The sequence below is a fragment of the Amphibalanus amphitrite genome, unplaced genomic scaffold, assembly GCF_019059575.1.
Source record: "Amphibalanus amphitrite isolate SeventyFive unplaced genomic scaffold, NRLGWU_Aamphi_draft 000066F_arrow, whole genome shotgun sequence".
NCBI lineage: Eukaryota > Metazoa > Arthropoda > Thecostraca > Balanomorpha > Balanidae > Amphibalanus > Amphibalanus amphitrite.
This window is the reverse complement of record NW_024881562.1, coordinates 1,270,327-1,296,906: the sequence shown is the minus strand read 5'-3', so window position 1 is coordinate 1,296,906 and position 26,580 is coordinate 1,270,327. Positions and strand designations below refer to the sequence as shown.

The window sequence follows — 26,580 nt, the reverse complement described above, 5'->3', positions numbered from 1 at the left end:
CTCCCTGAATTCGGGGAAGACCTGAGTGCCAAGGGTCGGACTAGCGGCTGGCCTCAGTTGAATAATTTTACAGTGCGCTAAGGGCTGGGCTGCAGCTGCTGCAGCAGCCAGCAAGGGATCTGGGATCATGAAAGTGTAGCGCTAATTGCTAAAGTTCCACGCTCATTTAACAGTCATTGTCTCGGTCGATGGATCTGCTAATTTTGGTCGAATCGCATTACGAACATGCAAAAAGTTGCATACGCTGAACTATTTCTAAGTTCCTGCTTTCCCCCGAAAAATATCTACTCACTCTCGATTGCAGGAGACAGTTGCATCAGCATTCGCGGGGCATTACCTGTTCCTGTTCCGTCGATATTCATGAAAGGCATCCGGGTCTTATCTCATTCGCCGAAAGCTACGGTGCAACTGCATTTCGCCAGATTAACGGTGGCAGAGGCCCTTGTCAACAGACGAGTGGATGAGAGAAAGGGGGCGGTAACTACTTTCTGGGCAATCTACGGCGATTGCCGAACCATGCCTCGACCGTTTGACTGACAAGACCTTCAGCGAACCCCTTGACCATTGGTCAGCGAAAATTGGTCACTGGGGAACAGCCGCACTGCTGCAGGTTTGCTAAATAGCTGAGGTAGTGTGGCTGAGGTAGCTGAGATCTTCCCGTCTGGCCCCACTTCCTGCAGCAGGAAGATCGCCGTCAATCTGCTGAAGAGGTGTGCTGAAAGCCCAGGACCCGTCCCTGTCACCGTATGTGTTCACTGTCGTGCAGGTGCATCGTGCTATCGGCCGAATTTTGATGAGCTCAGGGAATTTACCGAGTACCTCCATATACAATATACATACTATGCATTTCAGACCCTATGAGACCCTGTTTTTCGGCGATAATTTCTTTAATATTTATCCAATCGGCTTCAAATTTTCGCAAAGCACATTTCAGCTCAAGCGCCAATTTTTGTCGATATGGTCGTTTAACAAAATATAAAAATTTAGGGTACTCGTCGTTGCCTCGTAATGTTAAAATCAGCTCCGTAAATCCGTCAGTGAAGTAGAGGCTATCCGTACGTAGGCGTGACGTCACAAACACGTGACCATTAAGCTCCGCCCTCCCGGCGGACGGAGCGGTGACCTTGGCCGGTCAGTCGGATGCGTGGAGCCGACGGGGCAGTAGCTGCCGGACCCAAGGCCGTATGCTGGGCCGGGGCGGCTCGCATTGGACGTGGCTGCCTTGCGGTTGCCGTTGCAGTAATAACGATACAACAGAAACTAGCGCTCGTAATTAGCACACTAGCCTTCATTATTGCATTGATCGCAAATTAGCCTACACCATGTCAATCAATAAAGATATACCTACTTTAATACTAAGTTCAGGGCTAGTGACTGCATTTTTTCTTGATTGAACGTCTTTAAAAAATCTGTCGATGTCAATTGACTGTGAACTGATGCAAGACGTCGGTCAGCCTACGTCAAACTTGCAAGACATGATAAACAGTTACACCATAGCATTTAAGAAGTGTGGTTGCAATATGAAATATATTATGCTTATGCGTATGCTTGAGATGGATTCATGCGATTGCGGTGCAACATGAACACCTTCAGAACTAACCCATTTTATAATTGGCTAGATTGAGGTCACCGGACTGACTTGACCCCAGGCTTTCGTGTTGAACTGCAAATAATTAAAATACCTGTAGCTTGTAAGTAAGTAACCTACTGCCTCACTATTGGAGAGCTTGAAAAGTTACTTCAGTTTCACAAAAAGACGCGATTTCTTTACTAGCGTATGCGCTTGTTTCCCTTATTCTGATGTCACATTTCTACCATACGCAATAAATCGCACATCACATTTCTGCTCCTTTCTCAACGCTTCCCGAATTACGAACACAGCTCGTGGAGCGATGTCTTAGGCAATCGGAACTGCTCGCGACTCAGCATCCTACTCTGTTGTTTTCTGCAAAGGTAACAGCGTCCTCAAATCAGAAACAGCGATTGACGCAGCCAACCAATATCGATGTTTTCGAGTAAGTGCAGAGGCTTCGCATGATGTCATAGGTGACAGAATAGTGGCACGACCTGACCATGAGATAGGCGCCAGAATGTATGTACATTCATTCAGATATTCAGATAGTGCATAACTCAGCTCTCTATTTAAGGTTGGTTCTGGGGAGGTTAATATCCTTATTATGATTATTCTTCATATTCTGAGCTGGATCGAAGCTCATATTCCAAAAAGAGAGAAGCGGTTACCAACTCCCCCAAATGAAGAGCAGGCTTTCGCTCAGACACTTCCTGTCGATTCCATGTATGTTTCCAGTGCGCGGCCCCGTGCGACCTCTCCGCGGTGCTACCGCCGACTGAGCCTGCGTAGACCCAGTGCGGTCACGGCCAGTGGGCGGAGTTTAGTTGGGCCCGGCGCAACGTGATTGGCCAGCGCTCCCATCCAATCCGCTGCGGTGGCGAACGAGCCTCTATCCGGGTGCAAAATCTAATTAGCATTACGAGCCTATGACAAGTGCTCTAAATATTGACATTTTGTTAAGAGACCATATTGATGAAAATTGGCGCTTGAGCTGAAATGTCTAATGTCAAAATTTCAAGCCAATTAGACAAAAACTGAAAAAATTATCGCCGAAAAACAGGGTCTCATGGGGTCTGAAATACATAGTAGATAATTATGCATCAGACGCTGGGCAAAGCCGGTCGATATCGGCTGGAAATATCAGTCAACGGACTTTGACCCGTGTGTTTGGCACTAAGACTCGGTTCGTGTGTGAAAACTGAGAGGGTAATCCACGGTACAAATATCCGTATACATATCTACTGACGCCACTGACTGAAAGCTTTTTAACCCTATTAGTGGCAGGCTCCTGGCTACCCCATATTAGTGGCAGGGGGGGGGCTGTTTACGACCCCCCTTGATATCTCGAGATCTAGCCGGCCGATTTTCAAAATTCAAACGGCATTCGATTTGGCTCAACGTGATCTACATTTCTAAAAAAAAAAAAAATTAAAAAATGTCAATAGGGGGGTAGAGGGGGGTAAAAACGGGCAAATTGCAGATACATTTTAGACTGTTTATCACGGCCAGGTTTCTGAACCAATCTTAACGCAACTTTTGCCGATCGATAGAGAATGAACCAGGAATTCACATGGATCCTAAAAATATGCATTTTCAAAAATCATAGGCGGATACAGATCATTGAGATTGGGGGTACACAATAAGTATAGTAAATAAGGTTTTTGTTGGTACTGTTTCTAAAAAGGGTGGCAATGGTCTTGTTATGTTACAATTTTCTTATGAGAGAACGACTAAAATTGTATTGGTCATGCATAGGCGGTGTCAGGGCACCTATGTTGGGAGGTAAAAAATAACCCCCTTTTTGGACGCCTGGATCCGCCTATTATAGCAAAAACGTGTCAAAAGAGGATGCACAATAACTTTGTATATGTTATCACATGATACCTTTCATTCACTGTTCGTAAAACTGGTGCAGCATCGTGATCTTCGCCCAATTGACTCGCTTCACGAATAGGACCCCCAATTCCCAGTGCTCTGGAGCCGCCCCTGGTACAGTTATGAACTTGAAATTTTCAGGGAATGTGCCCAATTTAGTTTTAGGAAAAGTCAGAAAATTTCAGCATCGTAGCTTCAGCGGTTTCGGAGATATTCCCGAAAAACCTGAGGGGTGGATAAAAACAACCCCCCCCCCCCTGCCACTAATAGGGTTAAGAGGTAGTGCATTTCTCATTTTCACGAAAAATCAATCTCTTCAGATTCCGGTGTGTCAAGTCACGACATAACGTTAATTTTCTACAGACAAACTCTGCTGTTGCGTCAGTCGTTGCGTCATCTTCATGCCGCGCCCTCGCTCTATATAGGAGCTCACGCTGAGAAATGCAGTGGGGAGCCGTCCCTCAGGCAGGTCCTTGTCGACGGCGCGCAGACTACCGCCCACCCCACCCATCACATATCCCTCTGTCACGCAGACCCCACCACCACCGCTCGACGGTCGGTAGCCAGTGTGTGTGTGTGTGTGTGGCGCACATACCGCGGCGCACATCGCCTCAATGGAAAGTCTGGTCGGGTCGCAGCGCGGACGGGGGTGTGCGCTGCGCGCGCATAGTCCGCCCGCCGACCTTGCGATGGCCCTGCTTGACCTGTGGTCGGCCGGAGGCGCGGCCGTACTGCAGTCGCAGCAGCGCCGTGACGGAGGCAGGACGCTCACGGACCGGTACCGACGGACGACGCAGCGCGGGCGATATAGAAGACAGCTCGACCGACAGCCAGCCGCAGCAACCATGGCCGCCGAACCGTGAGTGTGGTCTGAGGCTCCCGCTCACGGCTGTATATCAGTATAAGAGTGCATTGGGTGACAGGTGCATGGGTCTGTATCGGGACATATGGTTCGGTTTATTTTGCTCGGTCCAGAGTTTTCTTTAGTGGCTGTCTGATTGAAATAATTCGATTGGTTATTTTGTGATTTGAGGTACCTTCTTTATAGCCGTAAACATGAGTTCAAAAATTTCCAAATACTATTTGTGTTTTATTTTATGTTATTTAATGTCTATTATCCAAAATATTGTGTGTGAAAAGTTGAAATTAGATCAAGAGTGTGGCCATGATAATTGAAGTTTATGTCCATGAGAATTTGAGCACTGATGCAAAATCCACCAATTTTTTTGTAATTTTGTCCGTGGCTGATAACTACAGCCTATATAATCGATTATCGTATAACTAGCTAAGTGCGGTAATTGTGGTTTCAAATTGTGCCTATTTGTGTAAATTGTAATTGTGGTTCAAAAAAACGTATATGTTTTTCTGTAATTATCGCTGACGAAGCTCCAGGAGCGAAATATTCGATAATTTTAAATATAACTTTTTGGCTCCTTTTTCTGATTTATATTATGAGGTTACTGGTTATTCTTATATTATTATTATTCTTCTTTTCTCGTAAGAAAGCTCACCAATCAGCACCGCCAAATAAAAGCACAGTCATTCCACTCTGAGATCGCACCACTGTAGTTATGTGTATGTTTGTACCGCTTATGACCCTTGAGTACATGTAACATATGTCACAACAAACGATAAGATACCAGCGTCCGAGCGACACTGACCGTCGCCATAGCAATGACTATGACATTAACAAATGATGGTCGCCGTGGCTTTCAGGGGCTACCTTCCACATAATAACACCATTGGGATAATTTATACAATGCGCTCACGATCTCAGCCAGCTTCTGTAAAATTGCCCGGGAACGCAGGTTTGATCTCCCATAGAAAACACAATTTAACCCTCGCATGTGTGCGGCGTTTGCCAGCTTCTAATGTGTAGGGGGGGGGGGGGTCGGTTGGACCCCCCCTTGCCGTTTGGCCCCTGATCGAGCTAGAGCTTCGCGGAAAAAACGAGCGTGTTGCCCGTGACGAGAGGAAGCCGATGATACCCAATTTTAAGGTCCTAGGTCATTGGTTGACCTTCCAGGTCAGGTCAATGACCCAAAGTCGGGAAAATCGGGACCTGTTAGAAAGTCGTAAAGTGTGGCTGCTAACAGACATGTGCTTGGATCCGAGAGCTGGATCTATGATCTCAGTAGATCTCTCGACAAAATAGAGGGGTTGGATCTATGATCCGAGTGGATCTCTCGACAAAATTCAGGGGTTGGATCTATGATCTGAATGGATCTCTCGACAAAATTTAGGGGTCGGATCTATGATCTCTGTGGATCCAGCGGGCTAAAATTTGTGGAGGACCTATGATCTGTATGGATCTCACGACAACATGTAGCCAATGAAACCCTTATCCTACATAATTGTACACCTTACAGTGCAATACAATTGAGAATTATCACTTGTGGACATGGTTATTGGTTAAGACCACTTGTGATCATTAGGTATCATCATTAAATTTGAATTTAAATAAACAACATTTGTACTACATTTAAAATAAACCAAGAACATGCATATTGCTACTTTTTGTGACCAATTGTAACTTTTTCATGACAGCACTGATGACAATCTTATCAACAAGCTACAGCCACTTTAATTCAAAGAACAAACAGTACAGACAGATGCAGTGGCAGCAGGGCACTGCAGATTTTCATTTTGGTCCCATTCTTTCTGCAACGCCAGTAGGGCTAATGCTAAAATGCCAAACTCTATGGGGGGCACTGTACCCTGGTGCCACACCCCCCCCCCTGTTCTGCCGCCTATGGACAGATGTTAGGAAATCAAACCTGGAAGCCAAATAGGTCAGTTTTGTTAAAAATAATCCAGCAATCCACTTCTGCCAGGTATGAAATCCCAATCCAGAATGTTCATATGAGCTATTAGTATGTGCAACACAATTTCGATTTAGTAAGAATAGCAACCAACCTCTAATACTTCCCTAATAAAATTACAAGTTCAAAAATGGCATCAACTTCTTCAGATTACCTACTTTTGGCCACTTTTGGCATCCTGCCAGCTGCCACGTGTGGTGCCATGCTGTGCTTTTGTTATGAGAGAGCCTCCCAAAAAAGACAAACGAAATTCACAGCTCACGTTTTGGTAATATGGTTTTATTACGTCATTATCGTTTGACCAATGAAAAATCTTAATTTGACCAAGACCGTAATGATTCCAAAAGATTCCCCGTAATAGGCCCTCTAAACTAATGACGTAAGATATTGTTATTCTTTTGAAAAGTGAATAAAATTAAGATGCAAGGCGCACACCGCTCAGGGCCATATAATACCGTTTCAGCTTACGTTTACGTCATTAAGTTCAACGCTACAAAGATGATATTCACAAACAATCGTATCGTAAAATCATGTGAGGCAGAAAAAATGTACATTCTTTAAAAAAAGGCTCCAGACTTTTGAATTTCCAGTTTGATTTTTTATTTATTTTCATTATACTCGAAGGTAGAACGCCTAGCTCATTTGTTATTTGAAATGACGTCACGAGTTCAATTTAGATACTGAATAATCATTTTACGGTAAATATCCAAGCCATTACAATTGATATTTCGCTTCCCATCGCTTCCGCAGGCTGTTGAATATTTTTATACTTTTGTTTATATCTCAGTTTATTTTATCAAATATTTCTTTCAATAGATTGAAATACCTTTACCTAACCAAGCCACATGTGTCAGTATCATCTTTTATTGTTTATCAATCAATTGTGGTAGCTGGAAACTGGAAAGCCTCATGGTTGTCTAATGCAAGATCAATGAGATTGTCTTATCAATATCATTATGTAGATTCTAACATGAATTGTGATGTGGTAGGTACCTAGTTATGTATTGTTCATTAGTCATTACTTTGACTTACCTCTATGTTAATTGTTAATGCAAACTTTTCTGTTGGTATGTGAACTGTGAACAATCTTCATGTCACTCAATTCTCTCAAGTTGTGACCGTCATGAGCCTCCTTTATTTTGTATTCTGTATAATGTAACTGGATGCCTTTACTAATATGGTCTTTGTATAAGATTGTTTGTTTCTAACCATACTTTGGTATTCATAACTTCTTATGAAAGAAAGTTGTTAACATTTTGAGCACCTATGTATGAGCTATGATCCCAACGGATCTCACGACAAAATTGGGGAGCCAGATCTATGATCCGAGTGGATCTAGCGACAAAATTGAAGGGTCAGATCTATGATCCCAATAGATCTCTCGACAAAATTGAGGGGTTGGATCTATGATCTGAATGGATCTCGGATCGGGATCCATGGGATCGGATCTCAGATCCATTTTTCCGGATCCAAGCACATGTCTGGCTGCTAAGGGGTTTTTCGGGGTGCTGATCACGAATATCGTGTTAGTTTTGATCACAGATGATGTCTTGAAGCATTTAGACCAGGTCGGGTCAGGTCAGGTCAGGTCAACCAGTAGGCGTCGTGACGGGTAATCGTAGTACGTGTCAACCGCCTCTGACAGCTTCGTAACATGTTACGAAGTCACCAAAACTACTTCGTAAATGTTCAAATGGTTGCTAAATTCGAATTCAGCTCCAAAAACTAGCCTAGAAACATGTAAAACTCGAAAAAGTGTTAAGTGACCCGAGGTCACCCGAGGTCACCAAAGGTCAATGACCTGACCTGACCTTCAGGTGACCTTGACACACACGGGAGTAACATCAAATCACATGTTTGAACGTTTGAAACCACAAAAAGCTTGCAAACACGCGGCTAGTGCGAGCCGACATACGCGAAATCGCGATTCCGGCCAAACATGGTCTCGGAAAAGAGGTCACAGGTCAAAGGTCATTTGGGTCAGGGTCATGAAATTTACAGGGTAGGTGTAAAATTGATCAATGCGAGGGTACTGAAAGTTTCGTCGCGATCGGCCGCTTTTTACGCGAGTTATTCGCGAAAAACCAACACAAACCTTCGGTTACAGTAATTGATTTGTATGACACTAGTTATATCACCCGATTCGAAAATATGTCATGGCTCGCCTTTTGACTGAAAAAAATGCCTTCAGACGAACCCGCCATTGGATATCGTGGTAACGGGCTAAATGATACAACTAATTGCCGACTGTTCTTCCCAGTTTCTAATTTGTTACGATGTCTGAAATTGTTGGGCACCAGGCCATGCTTCTTTTGATGTGGCCCAATCAGGTCATATACATAGGCACTATCCATCACTCATCTGAAATCCTAATCTTTAGAGACTCTGAAATAGCACTACATCCTTTTACCCAGTGAGGCGAAATTTAATTTACCTCATAAGCCTAATTAAGTTAGCCAATAACAAATCCAATCATTTGCATCATGTAAACGTCTTTTATTACCAAGGATATCGGTGAAGGCGTTTGATATAAGAATTGGCTATCTCGCTGCGGACTGAGATGTCCGGTAGTCTTGATGAAGTGGAGACAGCAGGCAATGTACTGCATGAAATAAGTGAAGTGTGAAAAGGCACGTTTTAAATTTCACCATACCACTCGAATAGGTGCGGATGGCGGGCATTGATAATTCGTCACTTGTTTATTTGATAAACACGTAATAATCTGTCGTAGGACCATCTGAGGACCATTGCGTCACTCATCACTGGTCTATTGATCCTCTCGTAATCTGTCCTGGGGCCACTGTCTGAGCCGCACTAGACTTCTGCCCGAACAGCAAACGCTCGTTACTGGCCAACACTGTCCAATGTCCAGAACCCGTCCCTACGGAAAGATGGCCGCTGTCTCCGGGAGGAAAACAGACTGCGGGAGCTGCCGGGAGCCAGACAGCCAGCAGAAGGGTGCAAAAACCAGCAGGTCACTGTTACCAGGGTAACGCTATATTGTCGGGAAACGGTTCGAGTATGAAGTCACCATGACCGGGCTACTGATGGTAGCGCGATAGGGTTAGGTCATTCCTGGCTGATGAGCAAATGTTCATCTTATATATATCCGAGGAATAAGAAACAGTATCCGGACTTTCACTGTACTCGTAAAGACTCTGTTTCAAAAGTTGCGAGACCGCTTTTTTACTTTGTCGACGAACATGAAAAAGAACAGCATAAAATCAACGACTGGAGGCAGAACTGAACATCTCCATGGTTGCAGGACTAAATCATTGCGAGTGGTAAGATCATAGAAGCTCATTAAGTTCTCTGTACGTTCCTTGAGATCAGATGATGCACTCCGGTGTCCAATAGCGAAGCATCCGGTTTGCAGTGGAGACGCCTCCCGAATTCTGCAGTGGAGCTGCCTGTTGCCATGTGATCTCGGTCCTAACCTAACGTAACTAATGTCATTTCATCTCGGTCCAAGGCCTGTACCGGCAGGCCCTCTAACAGCAGCGGTCGGCTCGATAAGCCGTATCGAACACACCGACTGGTTGCTGAGTCTGGCGAGCAGCGGATACTGGAGATGCCGGAGACGGCAGATACTCCAAACACTGCTGAAAGGTCAACATCTCAACTCGTCCATATATGCTGCTTCCCGGATGCCGGCGGTCCAGTGACGGTCATTTTACTGATATCATTTCGAGGAAACTCACTGGGCGGCTCTCGTATTAGCAGTCATCGTTCGGTTCAGCCGTCTGTCCGAGCTCGGAAAAGTCACCAATACGTTCAATGATGTCCAGTGAACGGGGCTTATCAGATAGATTCTGGTGACCGGAATTCAACAGCAGCGATGACCTTATTGAAACGCAGTAAAAACATATAATGCGTTAAATTCGGAGGGAGTGCCAACCGATGTACGAAATATGTTTGTCCCGCGCGAAACCGTGTCTAGTCGAGAAACCCGAGGGTCTGTGGAGTGTAGCCTGCAGCTACCGCGACGCAGATTGACGGTGGCACAGAAACACTTTTCATACCGAGCGGCGGCGGCATGGAACCGGCTCGCACCAGCAGCGCGAACCGCGACGTCGATGGCAGCTTTTAAAGCTATCATTAAAAGTGCCTGATGTATTTTATCGAGTGTGCTCTGATGTATATGTTAGTTTTAATTCGTTCTTAATTTACATTGTATGCTTTTACTTGTCTATTACTCGCTTATCTTTGTATACCCATTGTACTGACGCTAAACCGTAAAAGCCACCTTGTGGAAGGTTTAAATACACTGATATGATATGATATGAAAACCGAAGCTGGAACAAAGATTCATATTTCATAAACGATATATAATAGCTCGTGTATGGAACGTGGTATAAAAACACGTTTAAAAATGAAAATAAACACTGGAAGTGTTGAGATCTGGAACAGGTCTGCCCATACGACAAAAACCTTGTCGTATACATACATACACACCTACTTACCGGGGCTGTCCTCTTTAAAGGGACCCTCCCACCTTCAAAAAGTTTATGAATTGGCATGAAAGTGATGTCGCTCGGTTCAGAAAGAGCGAAAACTAATATCTACCAAATTTCACCGAAAAATATTCACCGGTTTTCAAGATATTAGACTTTTACTTTTGTTTACTTTTTGGGATCTCCGCTGTTCCTAGCGACTTTATTTGGAAACAATAGTTTGGCAGCTGAAAGTGCGGCACTTATTGCGCGCAAAGCAGCATATACCACCGCGTGCTACAAAACGTTTTAGTCAAACATTTAAAAATCGTTAGATATCTGCGCTGACGTCACACATTCAGAGGGGTATACCTATGCATTAGCCCCTCTGAATCAAAATGCTGCAATTTTGAAATTCAATATTTCCTATTTAAGGCATTTCTCGATGTTGTGAGTGCCGAAACCGGTAATTGTGAGCCAGGGACCCCATTTTGGCTATCTCAACTCAAATCTAATGTTTAAGTGGGAGGGTCCCTTTAACGGAACGGCGCAGCCCGTGGATGACGTGTAGTCGGTTGGATGCCCTTCCAAGAAGGTCATCATTCTGACGTGGTGCGGGGGGCGGGACCCGGGACGGCCCTGGAAGAGGGGTTCTGCACGTGCACGGGCCTCTCGGTGCCATGTCTTCCGCTCGGGAACTTCAGATAAGACGTTCGCCTGGTGACAGTGAGCATTAGGCAGAAGCCCAGACGGCAAATCGTAACACCATTTACTTGTTCGGACATTTGGAACGCACGAATCGCTCGTGGAGTGTGCCGCAACTGCAATCTCCGTATTGTTTGTCCATTGGTCCAATTATGTAGGAATGCCCATGTGCAAAAGCAAAAACATTGAGCCTTGAAACATTTCTTTTATTTCACAAAGTGACAAGTAACAACATAGCTTGGACGCAGACATACCTATATCTTTTATTGTCTACACAAGGAAGTGGATACCAACGGGAGCCAGTGGACACAGTCAAACTGAGAGAAGTTTAATTCTACCAGCCCTATTTAGTCAAAAGATGGTGCGTGGTGGTTTGAACCTTTACGGTACTGAAAAGTAAACGAATATTTTTCCAAACATGATCCATCGCCATTCGCCATGACAGACGACACGCAGAAACACGTTCAGATAGCGCACACAAAGATAACAGGGTTCTCTGACAAACTGTGGAAGATAAACAGAGACACTGGGAGGCAATGTCATCTGGAGTATGTTAGGCAAGTGAACATTTAACGAAGCTTGATCTGTCTGATTATGGAAGGGAAGTCGACATTGAGTGCATGATAGATAACATGGTATACAGCAGAGCTGAATTTAATATCGTTTTTAACAAAAATTTTGTCTCGAACATTGAAACATTTAAGTTTATAGACTTAGCAGGAAATTAGAATAAAAAAATCCGAATCCGGCCATAACATGAAAATGAAATTACCTGATGGAGCGAAAATATGTCGTCATTGCAATGCAAAAAAAAGTTTAGGTAGGTATGTACAGATAAATCTCTCGTCCATACGCCAGCTCTCATTTGCGCCACTTCCCAGTAATTTCTAACCAAGTGCATGATGTAATAACTGCATGTGGGATGTGATAGAGTGTTTGAAAATGACTGCAATTTCATACAAACATGCTGTGACTGTGAGGGGCATGTAGCGGTCGTGTGCCGTGACGTACATACTCAGTTTAATGGGTCTATCTACTAACATCTTAGTAGCCAGAGACCGACTTTTCTGACCGGGAGCAGAACACTAACTAGCCTGGGGCCCACTTACTAACGGGAGCTCCCCCGCTTGGACCACTGATTTCTAACTGCTCTAACCGCACGGCCACACAGGGCCTCCGACCTGGAGTTCCGCGCCGCGGAGCCGGACAAGGGGTCTCCCCGACCTCTGAGGGCGCTGGCCTCCGGTGGTGGCAGCATGTGCCTGGAGCACACCCTTCCCGGCGAGGCGGCGTAAGTACGCGACTAACCACTGCATCGGAATGCGTACCGTCGTAAGTAGTACCTAAGCACCCTTCTCAGTGGTCATACTTTTGCCACCGCACAAATAGTAAGGTACCCATCCCAGCAACAATACTCGTCTTACCGTCAGTGCGCACCCCATGACTGCAAGTACTGGCCCTTTTGTAAGCATCTACCCTCGTACACCACCACCGTATCGTGTCTACCTCCAGTGAACGCGTTCAGAGCGCGCTTCTAGCCCTTACCGTCGCAATATCACGTAGCAGCCTTTCACTTGCTTCTCTAGAATTAGCGCTAAACGCAGCCGTCGTGCGCCGCGCTATGACATTCGGGGAAACTCCTGCGGGTACGTCCGCCAGCGCGCAATTGTGACGTAAGTAGGCGTTCTGATGACGTCAGTACGACAACTGACGTCACCAGTCAAGGATGCAAGTGGGTCAGTGAATGTCATTGTGATGGCTGGGTGCTGCATAACTGAATCTGCTGTGACCCTGGGGTTTTACCGCATGTGCTGATTCACCTCGGATCCTTGCATGACGTCCGTCAAGTATGTTTATATTTAATGATGCACCTTGGGATTATTCTCTTTGATGTGCAAAGGAAGGTCACCACTGCTTATCTGTTTGACTTTGTGATCATGTTCCGACGTACAATGTTGTGAACAATTACGGTTTTTCATCATCTACGTCAAAGACACAAGACGCATCACCTAAGGGCTAAGGCTTCCATGGCATATTTTAGACAATTCCAAGCTCTAGGCAGCATGGTTCGTCGTCAAATTTACCCGTGATACGATATTTGCCTGCACCCGAGGATCTGATTATGACGACCCACTTGATTTCCCTCAGGTTTGACTACAACACCATCAGCATCAGCGCCAACTACCTCTTGGAGAGGACCAAGCACCGTCCTGCCATCGGTATCGTCTGTGGATCGGGACTAGGTCAGTGCGTGCCACGTATCGGCAGCCCTCGTTTTAGCCGCTGAAATGACATGCCTCTGGGAATTAAAGCTGGACCAGCGAACTTTCCTAAGCCATGCATTCAAGGACCATGTGGAATAAGGGCCTTCGGTGCTGGACTCTCCATCAAAGAGGAGTTAACTGACGTCCATAGCGAAGGGCTTGTATGATATTTGTAGTACGGGGACCCGCAGTTGCTACTGTACACGAACCCCAAGTCTAACCGTCTGTCCTGTCCAGTAACAACCGATAACATTGATATCGACTGCTGGTCCCTGTAGAAGAGCAGCTGAGGTTTCCTGTGAGTACCCTCTGACAGCTTATCGTTGTTCCCTGTGAGGGTGCTGGGACAATTTACTCAGGGTCGCTGTACAGTAGCAACTGCGGGTCCCTGTACCTATCAATCAATAGTGTGTACTGTTATCAAAATATCAATCGTGATCGTATGTCTTATCAATAGCGTATAAATTGGGCAATGGACAATGTGACAAAAAAGCCTTTGCAATGCAGCCTCCATGTTCCAAGCATCTTACTTTTATCAACCGTTTCCTTAGGCCTTTTTTACCGAACTGCTGTAATGCATGTTACCTTTTGCATGGCCCGTTACACATCTTTTTTATCGTCACGTTGCCCTCACTCTCTTTCTGAACCTACTGTCCCCGTTTTCAGGCAGCCTGGTGGACCACCTGAAGGAGCGCGAGGCGTTCCCTTACGAGAAGATCCCCAACTTTCCTGTGTCGACGGTGGCCGGCCATGACGGTCAGGTCGTGTTCGGTCTCCTGAACGGCGTGCCCGTCATGTGTATGAAGGGTCGTTTCCACAGCTACGAGGGATACCCACTATGGAAGGTAAGTCCCGTCTCCCTCCCGATGGAGGGAGTATTCTGTGGCGTGATGAGACAAGGCATTGCTGAGGCCTTTGGTCTTGGAAGCTTGACGTGCATACGGCTGCATGAATGAACCATGAGACAAACAGTTCAAGAGAGACAAAATGGAGATTTCGGTACCTTCATAGCGAACACAATCATGTTACGTCAGCCACCATGTGTGCCGCAGTGCAGTACCTACAGGCCGCCAGCTTTCCTGATCACACGGTGTAGGGGACACGAGGGCACTAGCCAAAACACACAGTCCAATCTTATCGAGCGTTCGATCGAAGTCGCAATATCACATTGGACTTGCCTATCATATGCAAACAACCTAGCGTCATACGCATGCATGCAATGTCTGAACGAACATGATCCGGATTTCGGAAGTTTTTCATCTGGTCTCTGCCGGCACACAGTACTGACGTCCCAGGTCACACAGCACATCCTCCCTCCCGACAGACGGCGATGCCGATCAGAGTGATGAAGCTGGTCGGCGTCAACAGCGTCATAGTCACCAACGCCGCCGGCGGCATCAACGACAAGTACCACGTCGGAGACGTGATGCTCATCAAGGACCACATCAACATTCCGGGATTCGCCGGAAACTCCCCACTCGTCGGCAAAAATGACGAGAAGTGAGTGTTAACTCGGCTGCCGAGCGGGATTGAAAGTCATTTGGTATTCATTAGGTCTGGGTGTGTGTTGTAAAGCTCGTAATCGAACAGAATCTGCTAACGATCTGTTCTGAATTTCTATGACCTTTTGTTGCTGAACAGGGTTTGTTTGACGTCAGCGTGCTGTGACAGATGTTCCTAGGGAGACCAATTATTTTTGCTGAACTACCAAGCTGGGACTGTATATCTTCGGGAACTTGGTGCTGGCCTATTCATTTTGCGACGGTGGCAAAAATGTCACTTAAAAATAATATAACAGACATCAATGCCTAGACATTTCTCAAAACGCCACTTGTTTTCTGTCGCAGTTTCGGGCCTCGGTTCCCGGGCATGTCGAACGCCTACGACAAACAGCTTCGTCAGGAGGCCAAGAACGTGGTGAAGGAGATGGGTATCGAGGAGAGCGTCCACGAGGGTGTGTACGTCATGCTCGGGGGACCCTCCTACGAGACGGTGGCCGAGCTGCGGCTGCTCCGGCTGCTCGGCGCCGACGCCGTCGGTAAGTTTCGGGGAATATTTCGGTATTGATTGCATTGAACGAGCTGCATCGCTTATGTACGAGTATATTAATATTATTTGTGAATCGTTTGAATAAACCGTAGCTTATCGTTGAGATAGGGTCTGGACGTCGCAGCTCAAACACTGCTCATCACGTTATGCCATCTGTGCTTCGGTCCATTTTCCTGCCGTTCTCGGCCGACGCTCGCGGTGCTTGCACGCGTTTCCCTCTCCGCCTCAGTCCCCCTCGCCCACGGCCGGCGTTTCCATCGATCTTTGCACCGTCCCTCGCTGTTCGTCAGCTGATAGCCTCCCCTCCCCTTCTCCGTCACACGAGTGGCCGAGAGGCTTCTGTGAGGCCGCGGGCGAGGACTTAACCACGTGAGCTCCCATCGCTGTCATGGACAGACCACACACCAACTCCACAATCACATAGAACATTGTGACCGGCGAGAGCGGTAGAATCCGCCGCGCTTTCTAAACTAAGCCGCAATTAGAGCTGTGGTCTCATCAGCTAACTTTGGGATCTATCCGGGAGCCCGGTGGATGTTGTGATTACAGACACGTTTGACTTTCATGGGCTCGACAATCGCACCAGCTAAAAGAACCGAGCCTTTTGGTGCAATTTTAGAGTCTAATGAGACAGGCTTTGAGTGTCGAGATCTAGCCGCTAGCTACAAAGAATATGAAAACTAAGATTTTGTTTGCGAATTTCGTAACTGACCATTACGAATGAGAATCAGTGTGTAGCAAAGCGTATGGCAAAATCTTTTGAAGATATAAATTGCTTACTTCATGCTCGTTTGTGATGGCACACATGATGACAAAAGAGCGTCATTAAAACGGATGTCATATAAGTGTGTAAGATAAGCTTTAATAAAACAACTCGTTTCTTATATTCCGCATTCATTCTAAAACTATATGTAGTTCTAGATAACCGAAACCGAAAATGCGCAAATACGAATGCGCATTTCATACCAGAATCTTATGTTTGGTCGTTATCTAAAAGCTTACGCATGTTGCGTGGTTGCGGACTGTTTCCAGTCAAATAGATATGCGCATGAATTGAGCAATTATTGCAAATGATCTCTGGAGATCTGGGCAAATCAAATATTTATGCTGCAGTATCGGACGTTTGGTAATGACAGTGGACTTGAAACTTGAGGTTTCTTTCATAAACGACTTCTTCTGAAAAGCGTATTTTTGCACTTGTTTATGCAAAGACCGACGGCTCACATGCTTCATTTGATAATCTGAAGGCCAAGGGCTATGAATAAGAAACATTCACAGTAACCACACGCATAAAAGCGAAAAAAATCGCTCAAACTAACTGTGGCCTGCCGGCGGCAGCTGGGCGCCGCAGTCATGGAGAATGTAGACTGTGCCGGAGGGCACCGATGTCCGACGGCGCAGCATTCCATTTGCGGTCCCAATTTAGACCGCCACCGGCAATGGACGGGTGAAGTGCCGTCCTCTCGCGGCTCAGTCTGACCCGACCTGATGTGACCTGACACGGCTTGATGTGACCTGACACGGCCTGATGTGACCTGACTCGGCCCTCCGACAGGCATGAGCACGGTGGCTGAGGTGGTGGTGGCGCGCCACTGCGGTATGCGCGTGTTCGCGTTCAGCCTGGTCACCAACAAATGCATCATGGAGTGGGACTCGGACGAGGAGGCCAACCACGAGGAGGTGATCGCCGCTGCCAACGCCCGCAAACACCACCTACAGGAGCTGGTGGGGCGCATGGCGGCCCGCATGGCCCAGTGAGGGCCCACCCGGGGCCGTTCGCCGGTCATGTGAGAGCCCACGGGCCCCGCTAGGCTTCCTGCGTGGCTCATAAAGAGCTATCTGGTGTCTAGTCTTCTTGAGGAGGTGTGACAGAGGCTGAAGCAAAGACTATGACGAGAGCCGAGGCTGGGGTGCAGGAGAGGTAGTGGAAAAGCGGGTGGCACGATCGAGCTTAAGCTAAACTGTTGTTTGGAGCTGGCTAAAATTGAGTTGGAGTTTTACTGGTTATAGGCTCAGCCCAACCGCAGAGGCCAGACTTCGTTATTTGGGACTTCAGAGTGAACCTCTGCAAAGCTTCAGCATTGTCCCTCTCGTTGTCAGGTGAAAGAAGTATCTTTTTTTAATTGATTGTTCGATGCATTCCATAGAAATGCATTCCACATAATCAAAAAGTATATGGCTTGTAGCAACTGCCCTTTTGTATTTCGGTAGCACGCAAAAGACGATTGGGTACCTATCCGCCTCGCTTTGATGAGGCAATGATTCCAGTAGTGACTTGTTTAGCGTCGTATATGTTATTTAGTGTGTTCATATCATGCGTAGTGCCAGCCTCTGGTCTGAAACATTCCCAATGTCTCGAACAATGATGAGCAGCCTAAATCAAAACTCAGAACTTCCGGTGCATTAGCAGCTCGTAGTTTTTGTAAGCGCATTTACACGGTTTTCCGTTTTATGTAACTGTTATTTTCCACCTGCTTTTAATTGCTGCCTTGAAAACAATCAAAATGCGATGATGCTTTTGGTGTTCGTCTCTGTCTTTCTCATCTTTTGCGTCTCATTATCGCTGAGAAAATCAGCATTTTATGGCTTCTGTGACATTTATTCAAAATCTCAGGCGGACCAATGCATTCATAATGTTTTCCTTGATGTAGGCACGTTTTGTTCCATGTTTCTGCATTTCTCGTCGCTCTGTGCAATGTTCATTAGAAGCATGTACATCGGTTGAAAGAACGTTGTGTGTCTTGTTCACGTCTCCATTTGTTGCTTGTGCATGATGGCAACGTGTAAATGGTATAATAAATTGATATCGTCTTTATTGAATAATGTGTGTTTAGCTGAGGATACTGCAAAGTACTCCTTCATCATTCTTGTTTGTCCTGAAGCTCGGCTGGCAGAGCGAATGATTCTCGTAAACAACGAGAGAAAAGCGCGATGCGAGTCTTTTCAATATACCCACGCTTGACTTGGGGGGGGGGGGGGGAGCGGGGGGCTCTGCAGAGTCTCTCGCGTTTAGCTATATCACCTTGAGTCAAAAGGAAAATGCGTAGCTATCGTACCGTAGGTCCGCCGGAAATGACACACACGGACAAATGTCTAGATTTCACGTCCCGACATAGTGTTCAGAACAAGGAGACCGTCATTCGCAGGTCGTTGAAGACCAAGCACATGAACCGGACGTTGGGGGTCAACAATTATCCAAAACGGCTTGTAAACAGGACTCCCAGAAAAAAAAAATCAAGCTGGGAAAGTCAGGGCTGCTTGAGGAGATAAGCGAAAACCAGCGGTGGCCGGGGCCCTTTCCTACGTGCGGGGCTGCTGAAAGAGTTACGAGAATTTTGACATCATGCAGAACGGTCGCCAGCAAGCCAGGGATAAATTAAAAAAAAAATGTTTATAATAAAGGCAAAGGATAAGCGACAGAGAAGATCCATGCGGGTATGTGTAAAGAAGTCGTCTGCCCTAGCTTGTTTATTCACAGCCCGTTGCTGAGAGGCCAACACACCTGAGGGAGGCAAACACTGAGTCACCGTTGAGGTCCAACACTACACCCCTCCTCAGGTCAACACAGGGAGCTGCAGCACAGCCATTAAGTGATGTGGAGCTTGAGGCTCAACACTACACCCCTCCTCAGGTCCAACAACACAACACCAGCGGTGGCCGCGCACCTATATGGAGGGGGTTGAAGCGTGGCGAACCAGTGATTACTCGCAGCGCGAAATGTGGGCCGAACGAACATGCATGAGGAAGGCATGAGTACCACGTCTTCGAAAGCTATCCACAACAAAAGCAAAACAGAAAAGACGCTCCCTGAGATAACGCCGAACAGGATAACACCGCCCGACGGCTTGGCCGCGCCAGTACGGCCGTGGCCGCCAATGCCGCGGCGAACAAAATCTGCGCTTCTTAAGTTATATGTGTGGGAAGGGAGGGGGGGCGGTGCCGCACGCTCAAGAGAGATCGTATTCCGCGAGGTGTGAGGGCAGCCGGCGAGCTCGGGCCGAGCGCCGGCTGGGCGGGGCGGCGGCGGTCGGCGGCGGCGGGGGCAGTTCCGCAGGCCTGGAGGTCTCGGCCGTAGCGTGTGGAGGGCCTGCCGCGCCGTTGACCGTGGCTGGGGGGGTAGGCCAGTCTGATCCCAGACGCGGTTCGTCGCTGTTGCCATGCAGCGTCAGTGGAAAGCGCTGCCGTTTGTAGTTGGGGCGCTGGGGACGGACGATCCGTTTAAACTTCTGCGAGTCCCTGGTGAGGGTAGATCCACCGCGGGTGGCGGTAATCTGCGTTCCCTTCATCTGGACGACCTTGTAGGGCTCTGGGTCGTAGCGTGAAGCCGTCTTGGTAGACCGGCGCTGCAGAAGAACCGTATCGCCTGTTTGAATGTTGTGAGGTCGCACGTTCTTGGGGTGTCCTTGTAGGCCTTCTGTACATCCTTCGCCCGTGCGTCGTGTTTCTGCACGTCATGAGACGGTGTTCCAGGTGTTGGCCTCTCAGCTGTCAGCAGCCGGGTGCGAAACGGCCGGTTGAAGAGCAGTTCCGCGGGGGGTTTCCCAGTGCTGGGGTGCGGTGTTGCGCGGTACTGTCGTAGGAGTTTGTACAACTCCTGTTTGGGATTTTTCCCTTCGATGCGGGACGTATGCCATGTTTTCTTTATGGTTTTCATAAAGGCCTCTGCAAGGCCATTTGCCTCTGGGTCTTCGGGGCTGACCCTGCGGTGCGTGAAGCCAGCCCAGCGCGCGTACATGGCGAAGTCGTGTCCGTTGAATGGGGGGCCACCGTCTGTTTTCACTGATTCCGGGATGCCGTGGGTTGCGAATATCTTGTCGAGGACGGGGATGGTCGCCAGCCCGCTAGTACTAGAAGTGATCTCTACTTCAGGATAGCGGCTGTACTCGTCGATGACGACCAGGAGGTGCTCTCCACTCGACAGAGGACCCCAGAAGTCTGCTGCCACCCTTTGCCATGGGCGTTCTGGCAAGGGGGTCGGTTTTAGCGGGTCTCTGGTTGGAGTGAACGTCGAGGCTTGACAAGCCAGACACTTGGAGATCTTCTCGTCGACGAGCGCGTCCAGGTGAGGGAACCAGACTTGCGCTCGCAGCAGCCTTTTGCACCGGCCAACCCCCTGGTGGCCCTCGTGCGCGAGCTCAACCACCCGCTGTCGGAGGCTCCCAGCCCCAGGTTCAGGCTCAGAGGCGGGGATGTAGAGCCTGTCTTCGCGTAGGAGAACTCCTCGATTGAAGCTAAACTCTCGGAAGATTTGGCGGAACGGGTCGAGGTCTGGGTCCCTAGTGATGTAGCCCTGCTGGATGCACTTGATCAGCTTTTGGCTCTGCGGGTCTCGCGCAGTCGCTTCCTGGACTTCCTTGATGTTGATGGCGTCCGGCGTGTCATCCGAGAAGGCCGGCATCAGGGATGAGTGACATCCTCGTCGCCAGTGTAAAGAAGTCGTCTGCCCTAGCTTGTTTATTCACAGCCCGTTGCTGAGAGGCCAACACACCTGAGGGAGGCAAACACTGAGTCACCGTTGAGGTCCAACACTACAGTATGGTTTACCACTATGAGTGCATGTGTAAAAAAGGTGTATGCCTAGGTGAGACAGGGAGAAGCACTAAAACCATGGAAACTATATACGCGAGAGCTATCAGGAACGGGATTACAATCACTCAGACATTTAAAAATACGCCTCGAAAACGGAACACTCTTTTAGGCGGAGAGAGATAAACATTCTAACATACGAGACGAACTGGAGACTACGAAAGATAAAGGATGACAATTAACCCTCGCCGGCCGAGGGGGGGGGGGCGGGTGCCGCCCCCCATAGGGTTTTTTCGCGATAGCTCCGAACACGCTGGCGATAGAGAGCTGAAACTTGGCATACCTGACCTTTGATCCAAGCCGCATCTTTTGACACCAACCGCATTTTTGGGTCAGGTCAGGTCACTGACCTATGACGTCATAAGTGAACCTCTGCACGGTCTTCAGATGTCGCAACTTCGCAACGCCCTCACTGCCAGAGGAGATGTCACAGGGAAATGAAACTTGCAGGATCTAGTATCCATTATGAGTCTCACAACTTGTTTATCTCGGATTTTTCCTAAAGGTCATATGAGGTCAGGTCATTTTCGTGACCTCACCATTATAAGTCAATGGGGAAAAATTCAAACTGCTATTCTGGCGCCGGGAACGATCTCCAACTATCTCAAGCACACAGAATCGTGATTTGATGCACTCCTTGCGAGGTTAGATGCGTCACTTTTGCAATGTTGACCTTCCGTGACGTCATTTATGACGTCATCAAGGTCATATTAGTTTTTCGTCAATAACTCCCGATCAAATTGAGCTAGCGAGTCGGGAAAGCCACCAATGGACTCAGGAAGACCTGCCGAATCGAATGATATGCGACATGACCTCTTTCGACCAACTTCGTGACCTGGGGGTGCTGACCTGACCTTGACCTGAGGTCAACACCCCAAGTTGACCTGACCCGGACAAAAAGTATATCATTCGACGCGCCTGATCAAGACGAACACGATGCTGCCAAAATCGCGGCTCTGCGGCCGTTTTTTGCGAAGTTATTCACCAAAAACTGAACCGTACCCTGGGGCACTTGACCTGACCTCAGAGGTCACCGGTTGACCTAGGACCTTAAAATCGGGTACCAATCTCTGCGTCTCGTAACGGCGCACACGCTCGTTTTTTCCGCGACGCGCTAGCTCCACCAGGGGCGAAACGGCGAGGGGGGGGGGTCGTACCCGCCCCCCCCCCTCGGCCGGCGCGTATGTAGAAAACCAATAGGTCCGGCGAGGGTTAACATGCATACCGGGTGCCCCCCCCCCCTAAAAAACGATCCAATCATCAAAGTCTCACCTTTTTTCAAAATGTAGCAAAAAGCCGGGTGCAGTGCTTCTTTAGTATAAAATTACAACTAAAGGAAGCCAAAAATCAATTAACGTTTATCATTTAGCTGGAAACGGAAACATTAGGCTTGAGTAAACTGAATAGTACCTCTACCCATGTTTACGGACGTCTATGCTCTTTGTTACGGAGCGAGCGAAGCGAGCGTAGTCTTTCCTTAGATTAACGGAAATTTCTGAGTATGAGCGGCCGGCCGGCCGGCCGTGGTCACGCTTTTGCGAGGCTTATATCTCAGCAACCACTTGACCGATTTACACGAGGTAATTTTTGTAGGGTAGCTTCATTCCTGCTACCAAGTATTGGACTATTCCCGATGCATGTAGGTGACCCCTTATGCACGTGCCTCGTGCAAAACGAAGAGGTGTCAGTTTTGTAATTGTTGCAATATCTCGGTAACTACTTGGCCGATTGCGCTGAAAGTTGGCATGTAGGTAGGCACCCAGTAGGGACTGCATATCCATGTGCCAGAGTTGGGGTGCTGCTGCACGTGCGCACGTGCAGGGGTCGTTTCCAGATCTCGGGAACGGCTGGACCGATTGCGCTCAAATTTGGTACACGGATAGGGACCGGTTAGTAGGGTGCCGTGCACAAGTCAGTTGGGACCCATTTTGCACGTGCGCACGTGCAGGGTGTCGCTTCCAGATCTCGAGAACGGCTGGGCCGATTGTGCCCAAATTTGGCACATCGCTAGAGACCAGTTAGTAGGGTGCCGTGCACAAGTCAGTTGGAGGTACCCCCTCGCAATTTCGCACGTGCAAGGTCCACCCTCTCGCTCGCTCCGTTAGTCGCCCCAAAAGGCGTTATACTGGTTCTCTAGAAATTAAAGTGCAGAGACGAAATCAAGTCATTGTTCTTATCGTGCAGGAGAGCAAGCCGGGTGCCCATCCCAGACAAATCAATATTTTACAATTTTTACAGGAGCACTGTCCAGCGCTGGTTAGAACCCTAAGAGCAGTCATACAAACTATGTACGTGAAGGAAGCTGCCTACGAACAGTATCAGCCGAAGCATCCTGTAGCAGAAAGCGCCGATCGAACTCTGGCCCGCACCGAAGGAGGGGCGATCCAATCTCAAGCGCATACTGTTAAAAAAAACCGTCGCGGAAAAGTCAATTGGGATGTTTCCTTACTTTCAAAGCAATAAACGAAAAAAGAATGGTCAGAAATATTTGAAATTTTGTAGGAGCAATGTTTTCAACGTTGTCAGATGTTAAAAATCGATTTCTTATGCAATCAACTCAAGTAACTTTATCATCGGAGCCTAAAAGTTGGGAATGTTTCCGCTTTTTGCCACCGGTATAAGGCGGAAACGAACAAATCGACTCCGTAACGAAAATAGAGTTCTCAATGAATAACTTAGGTATGTCTTGTGAGTTGGGTATTAGCTACGCAAGGTGTATATGTATATGGTATATTTATATGTTTCCTTTCATTAATTGCAGACACTGATTACTGATTATTTGGACCTCTGACGGCATTAAAAATCCATAAAATTATATGACTACCCTACGTTTAATGTGGCACATTTCGATTTGTGTTTGACTCGACTTCAAACGACATCTCGATGATTTGCATTGCTGTGTTAGTGTTTCTTTTTCTTTTTCTTTTCGACATGTATTGATCTGGTTCACGAAGGGAGTTGAAGTGCTCCCGCGAAAGCTCCTGGTAATCATGAAAGGCTGTTGTAATAAGGTCGTTTACACACATAAAATGTCGCATCAACAGCATTTACAAAAACAAAGACCCTGGTTTGCGGGCGTACCTACTGCTTATGGCCAGCTTCATGACCAGTTTTCCTGGTCACATTCCCTCTGAGCGCACGTAGTGTTTGGGGATGCAGGGTGGTCTATGTATGGAGGCCACGACTGTTTTTCGTTTCCGTCCAGGACTGCCGATTATCAATATTTGACTTACAGCACTGTGACTCGACCTGCCTGAATGCCATCATCGTATTTGCCTTTTTATCATAATTGATAACAAGACGTTACTGGGTAATGTTAGGCAGCTCCAGAAAGGCATGCCATCTGACATTGCTTATAAACAAATTCATTTGGTCTATTTTTCTTACCAGACAAGGTAGAGAAGCAGAACAGAAAATACGACGTTGGCTCTATAATTGTTTATAGCCGCTGTCCGCTGAACATCTCTTGTTTTCGTCCCCGCCCAGATATACAAGCCTTGCGTGCCATGTAATTGAATGCTTCAGAATCGCGCGCAAAAGGCACAAATGCACACCGTTTACGAGCTTCAGAAACCCAAAGTCATGAAAGTGCAGCACATTTACCAGCATTTACCTAATCAGAAGGTAGAAACTTGCTTCTTCTCTATGCATGCATAAGCGTTAACAGGAACACGGCAAAGGAGACAGTACTGAGAAATGGGCAAGAACTTACCGCAATGGTTGTGGTGAAATTATGTTATCAACTAGGTAACATTTTAAAGGTTCAAATATTCCAAACATCACAGAAACAAAAATAAAGAAGGTTCAGTGGCGACTGGTCGGTAAATCGATACGTTTGCAGATAAAAGAAGTGCAGTTTACCTTCATCACCTTCGATAACAGCACATCATATCATCCGTTGCTGAATGCTGGTCTTATTATTACATCGAAGCGAGTGTCCTACTGTAGGTATACAAAAATTGGCAAGCAGCTTTCCACCGTTAAGAGGTTTCTGAAAAGGAGATAGGGTTATATTTTAGGCCACTGCGAGGGTCAGGTCATCAGAGGTCAGCGGGAACAGTCTCTATGATGTAAGTCATTTCTACCCATGTACTTATGTACTTATATACATTATACATTTTACAATAAATGGATGGAAACTATATCAACTTTACATTATCCAGTTTGTCGCAATAATCACGCCCCAAAATACCCAAACATTTGTTTTCAATGTCAACTTACACGAGCATCTCTTACTGAAATTTATTGGTAGGGATGAAGTGATTAGGTTTAGGATAGCAAAGCCATTTTCAGTCATGCAGCGCCATATGACTAATGCTAAAATACCGAAATTATTGGTAAATGCCAAATGGTATAGGGTTATATAATATACCCTACATAGACCCTAACAGGATTATATAAAACAACACCCATGCCATCAATAAGATGTGACCTTATCATTATCACAGCAGAACTCGAGTCTGGCCAGCCCTCGCCTCGTGTGTGTTTCATGTAGCTGAAATTCAGCAGCACTGTAAGCAGTCGGCCGCTTCGATAAGCGACTCCTATCTTTGGGACCAGAACATCACCGTAATGAATGGCCCCGTATCACTATCGATGTCTGGCAACGGGTGCGGCTCTTCAAAGAAAATCGGAAGCTCGGAATCAGACTGACCACAGAATGTTTATTGGGACCAGGAAAAGATCACAGGGGGCCGCTGACCGTCGTCAAGCCCGGCTGGGGGGGGGGGGAGGGGGGTCAGACGGCATCATGACCCAATCCATGTGGCGACAGGCAACGCAGCTGACCTGACCCAGCTAGGACAGGATTTGATTGTTTACCGTGAACCGACCCAGCTGGGGAGGACAATCCGCAGTGAACCGACCCAAAAAAGCAAAGCCATTTGAGGAGGCATTTCGAGAAACCAGCAAATGTGACAGCTGGCCGAGTAAGAGAGAATCTTCTGGCACATGACCCATTGGGAGAAGCGATCTATTGCGGCCTGACCCATTAGGAGACTGCGACCTGACCCATCATGAGCTTCAATCCACATATGATTCCGCAAGACACCTGACCATGAAGGAGAAATATTTCATTATGTCTCGGTCCAACCGGCATAAATAGCCCTAGCTATGCATTATAACGGACACTGGAGCCTAGCGTGGGCATCGTTCCCTTCTCAGAGGAACGGGAAAAAAGCAAATGCCCCACTCGACGGGTCAGGGTTTTCGCCGAGCGATGTCTGCCATATTACGCTGACGCGCCATACAGTGCACTTAAGGGAATAACCTGA

General features: G+C 47.3%; 2 protein-coding genes across 3 annotated transcripts; one reads left to right on the top strand and one right to left on the bottom strand.

Annotated features, from left to right (window-relative positions):
* The first annotated feature begins 3,886 nt into the window (after positions 1-3,886).
* Positions 3,887-18,544, top strand: LOC122378883 (purine nucleoside phosphorylase-like). Of its 2 annotated transcripts, XM_043360515.1 has the most exons (7): positions 4,085-4,307; positions 12,580-12,699; positions 13,557-13,651; positions 14,339-14,517; positions 14,997-15,172; positions 15,520-15,710; positions 17,277-18,544. In XM_043360515.1, the coding sequence occupies exons 1-7, from the start codon at positions 4,138-4,140 to the stop codon at positions 17,477-17,479; spliced, it is 1,134 nt and encodes a 377-aa protein (XP_043216450.1). In that variant the 5' UTR covers positions 4,085-4,137; the 3' UTR covers positions 17,480-18,544. The 2 variants fall into 2 exon arrangements, with proteins under 2 accessions (XP_043216451.1, XP_043216450.1); XM_043360516.1 differs by lacking the exon at positions 12,580-12,699 and having other exon boundaries at positions 3,887-4,307.
* Positions 18,545-20,003: 1,459 nt separating this feature from the next.
* LOC122378834 (uncharacterized protein K02A2.6-like) lies at positions 20,004-21,119 on the bottom strand. Its single transcript, XM_043360367.1, has one exon. The coding sequence runs from the start codon at positions 21,117-21,119 to the stop codon at positions 20,004-20,006; it is 1,116 nt and encodes a 371-aa protein (XP_043216302.1).
* Positions 21,120-26,580: the final 5,461 nt, after the last annotated feature.

Coding starts and splice junctions, on each gene's coding strand:
- LOC122378883 (XM_043360515.1), top strand. CDS start 4,138: ATGGCCCTGCTTGACCTGTGGTCGGCCGGAGGCGCGGCCGTACTGCAG. Junction 12,700..13,556: donor ACCCTTCCCGGCGAGGCGGC/GTAAGTACGCGA, acceptor GATTTCCCTCAG/GTTTGACTACAACACCATCA. Junction 15,173..15,519: donor GTCGGCAAAAATGACGAGAA/GTGAGTGTTAAC, acceptor TTTCTGTCGCAG/TTTCGGGCCTCGGTTCCCGG.
- LOC122378834 (XM_043360367.1), bottom strand. CDS start 21,119: ATGCCGGCCTTCTCGGATGACACGCCGGACGCCATCAACATCAAGGAA.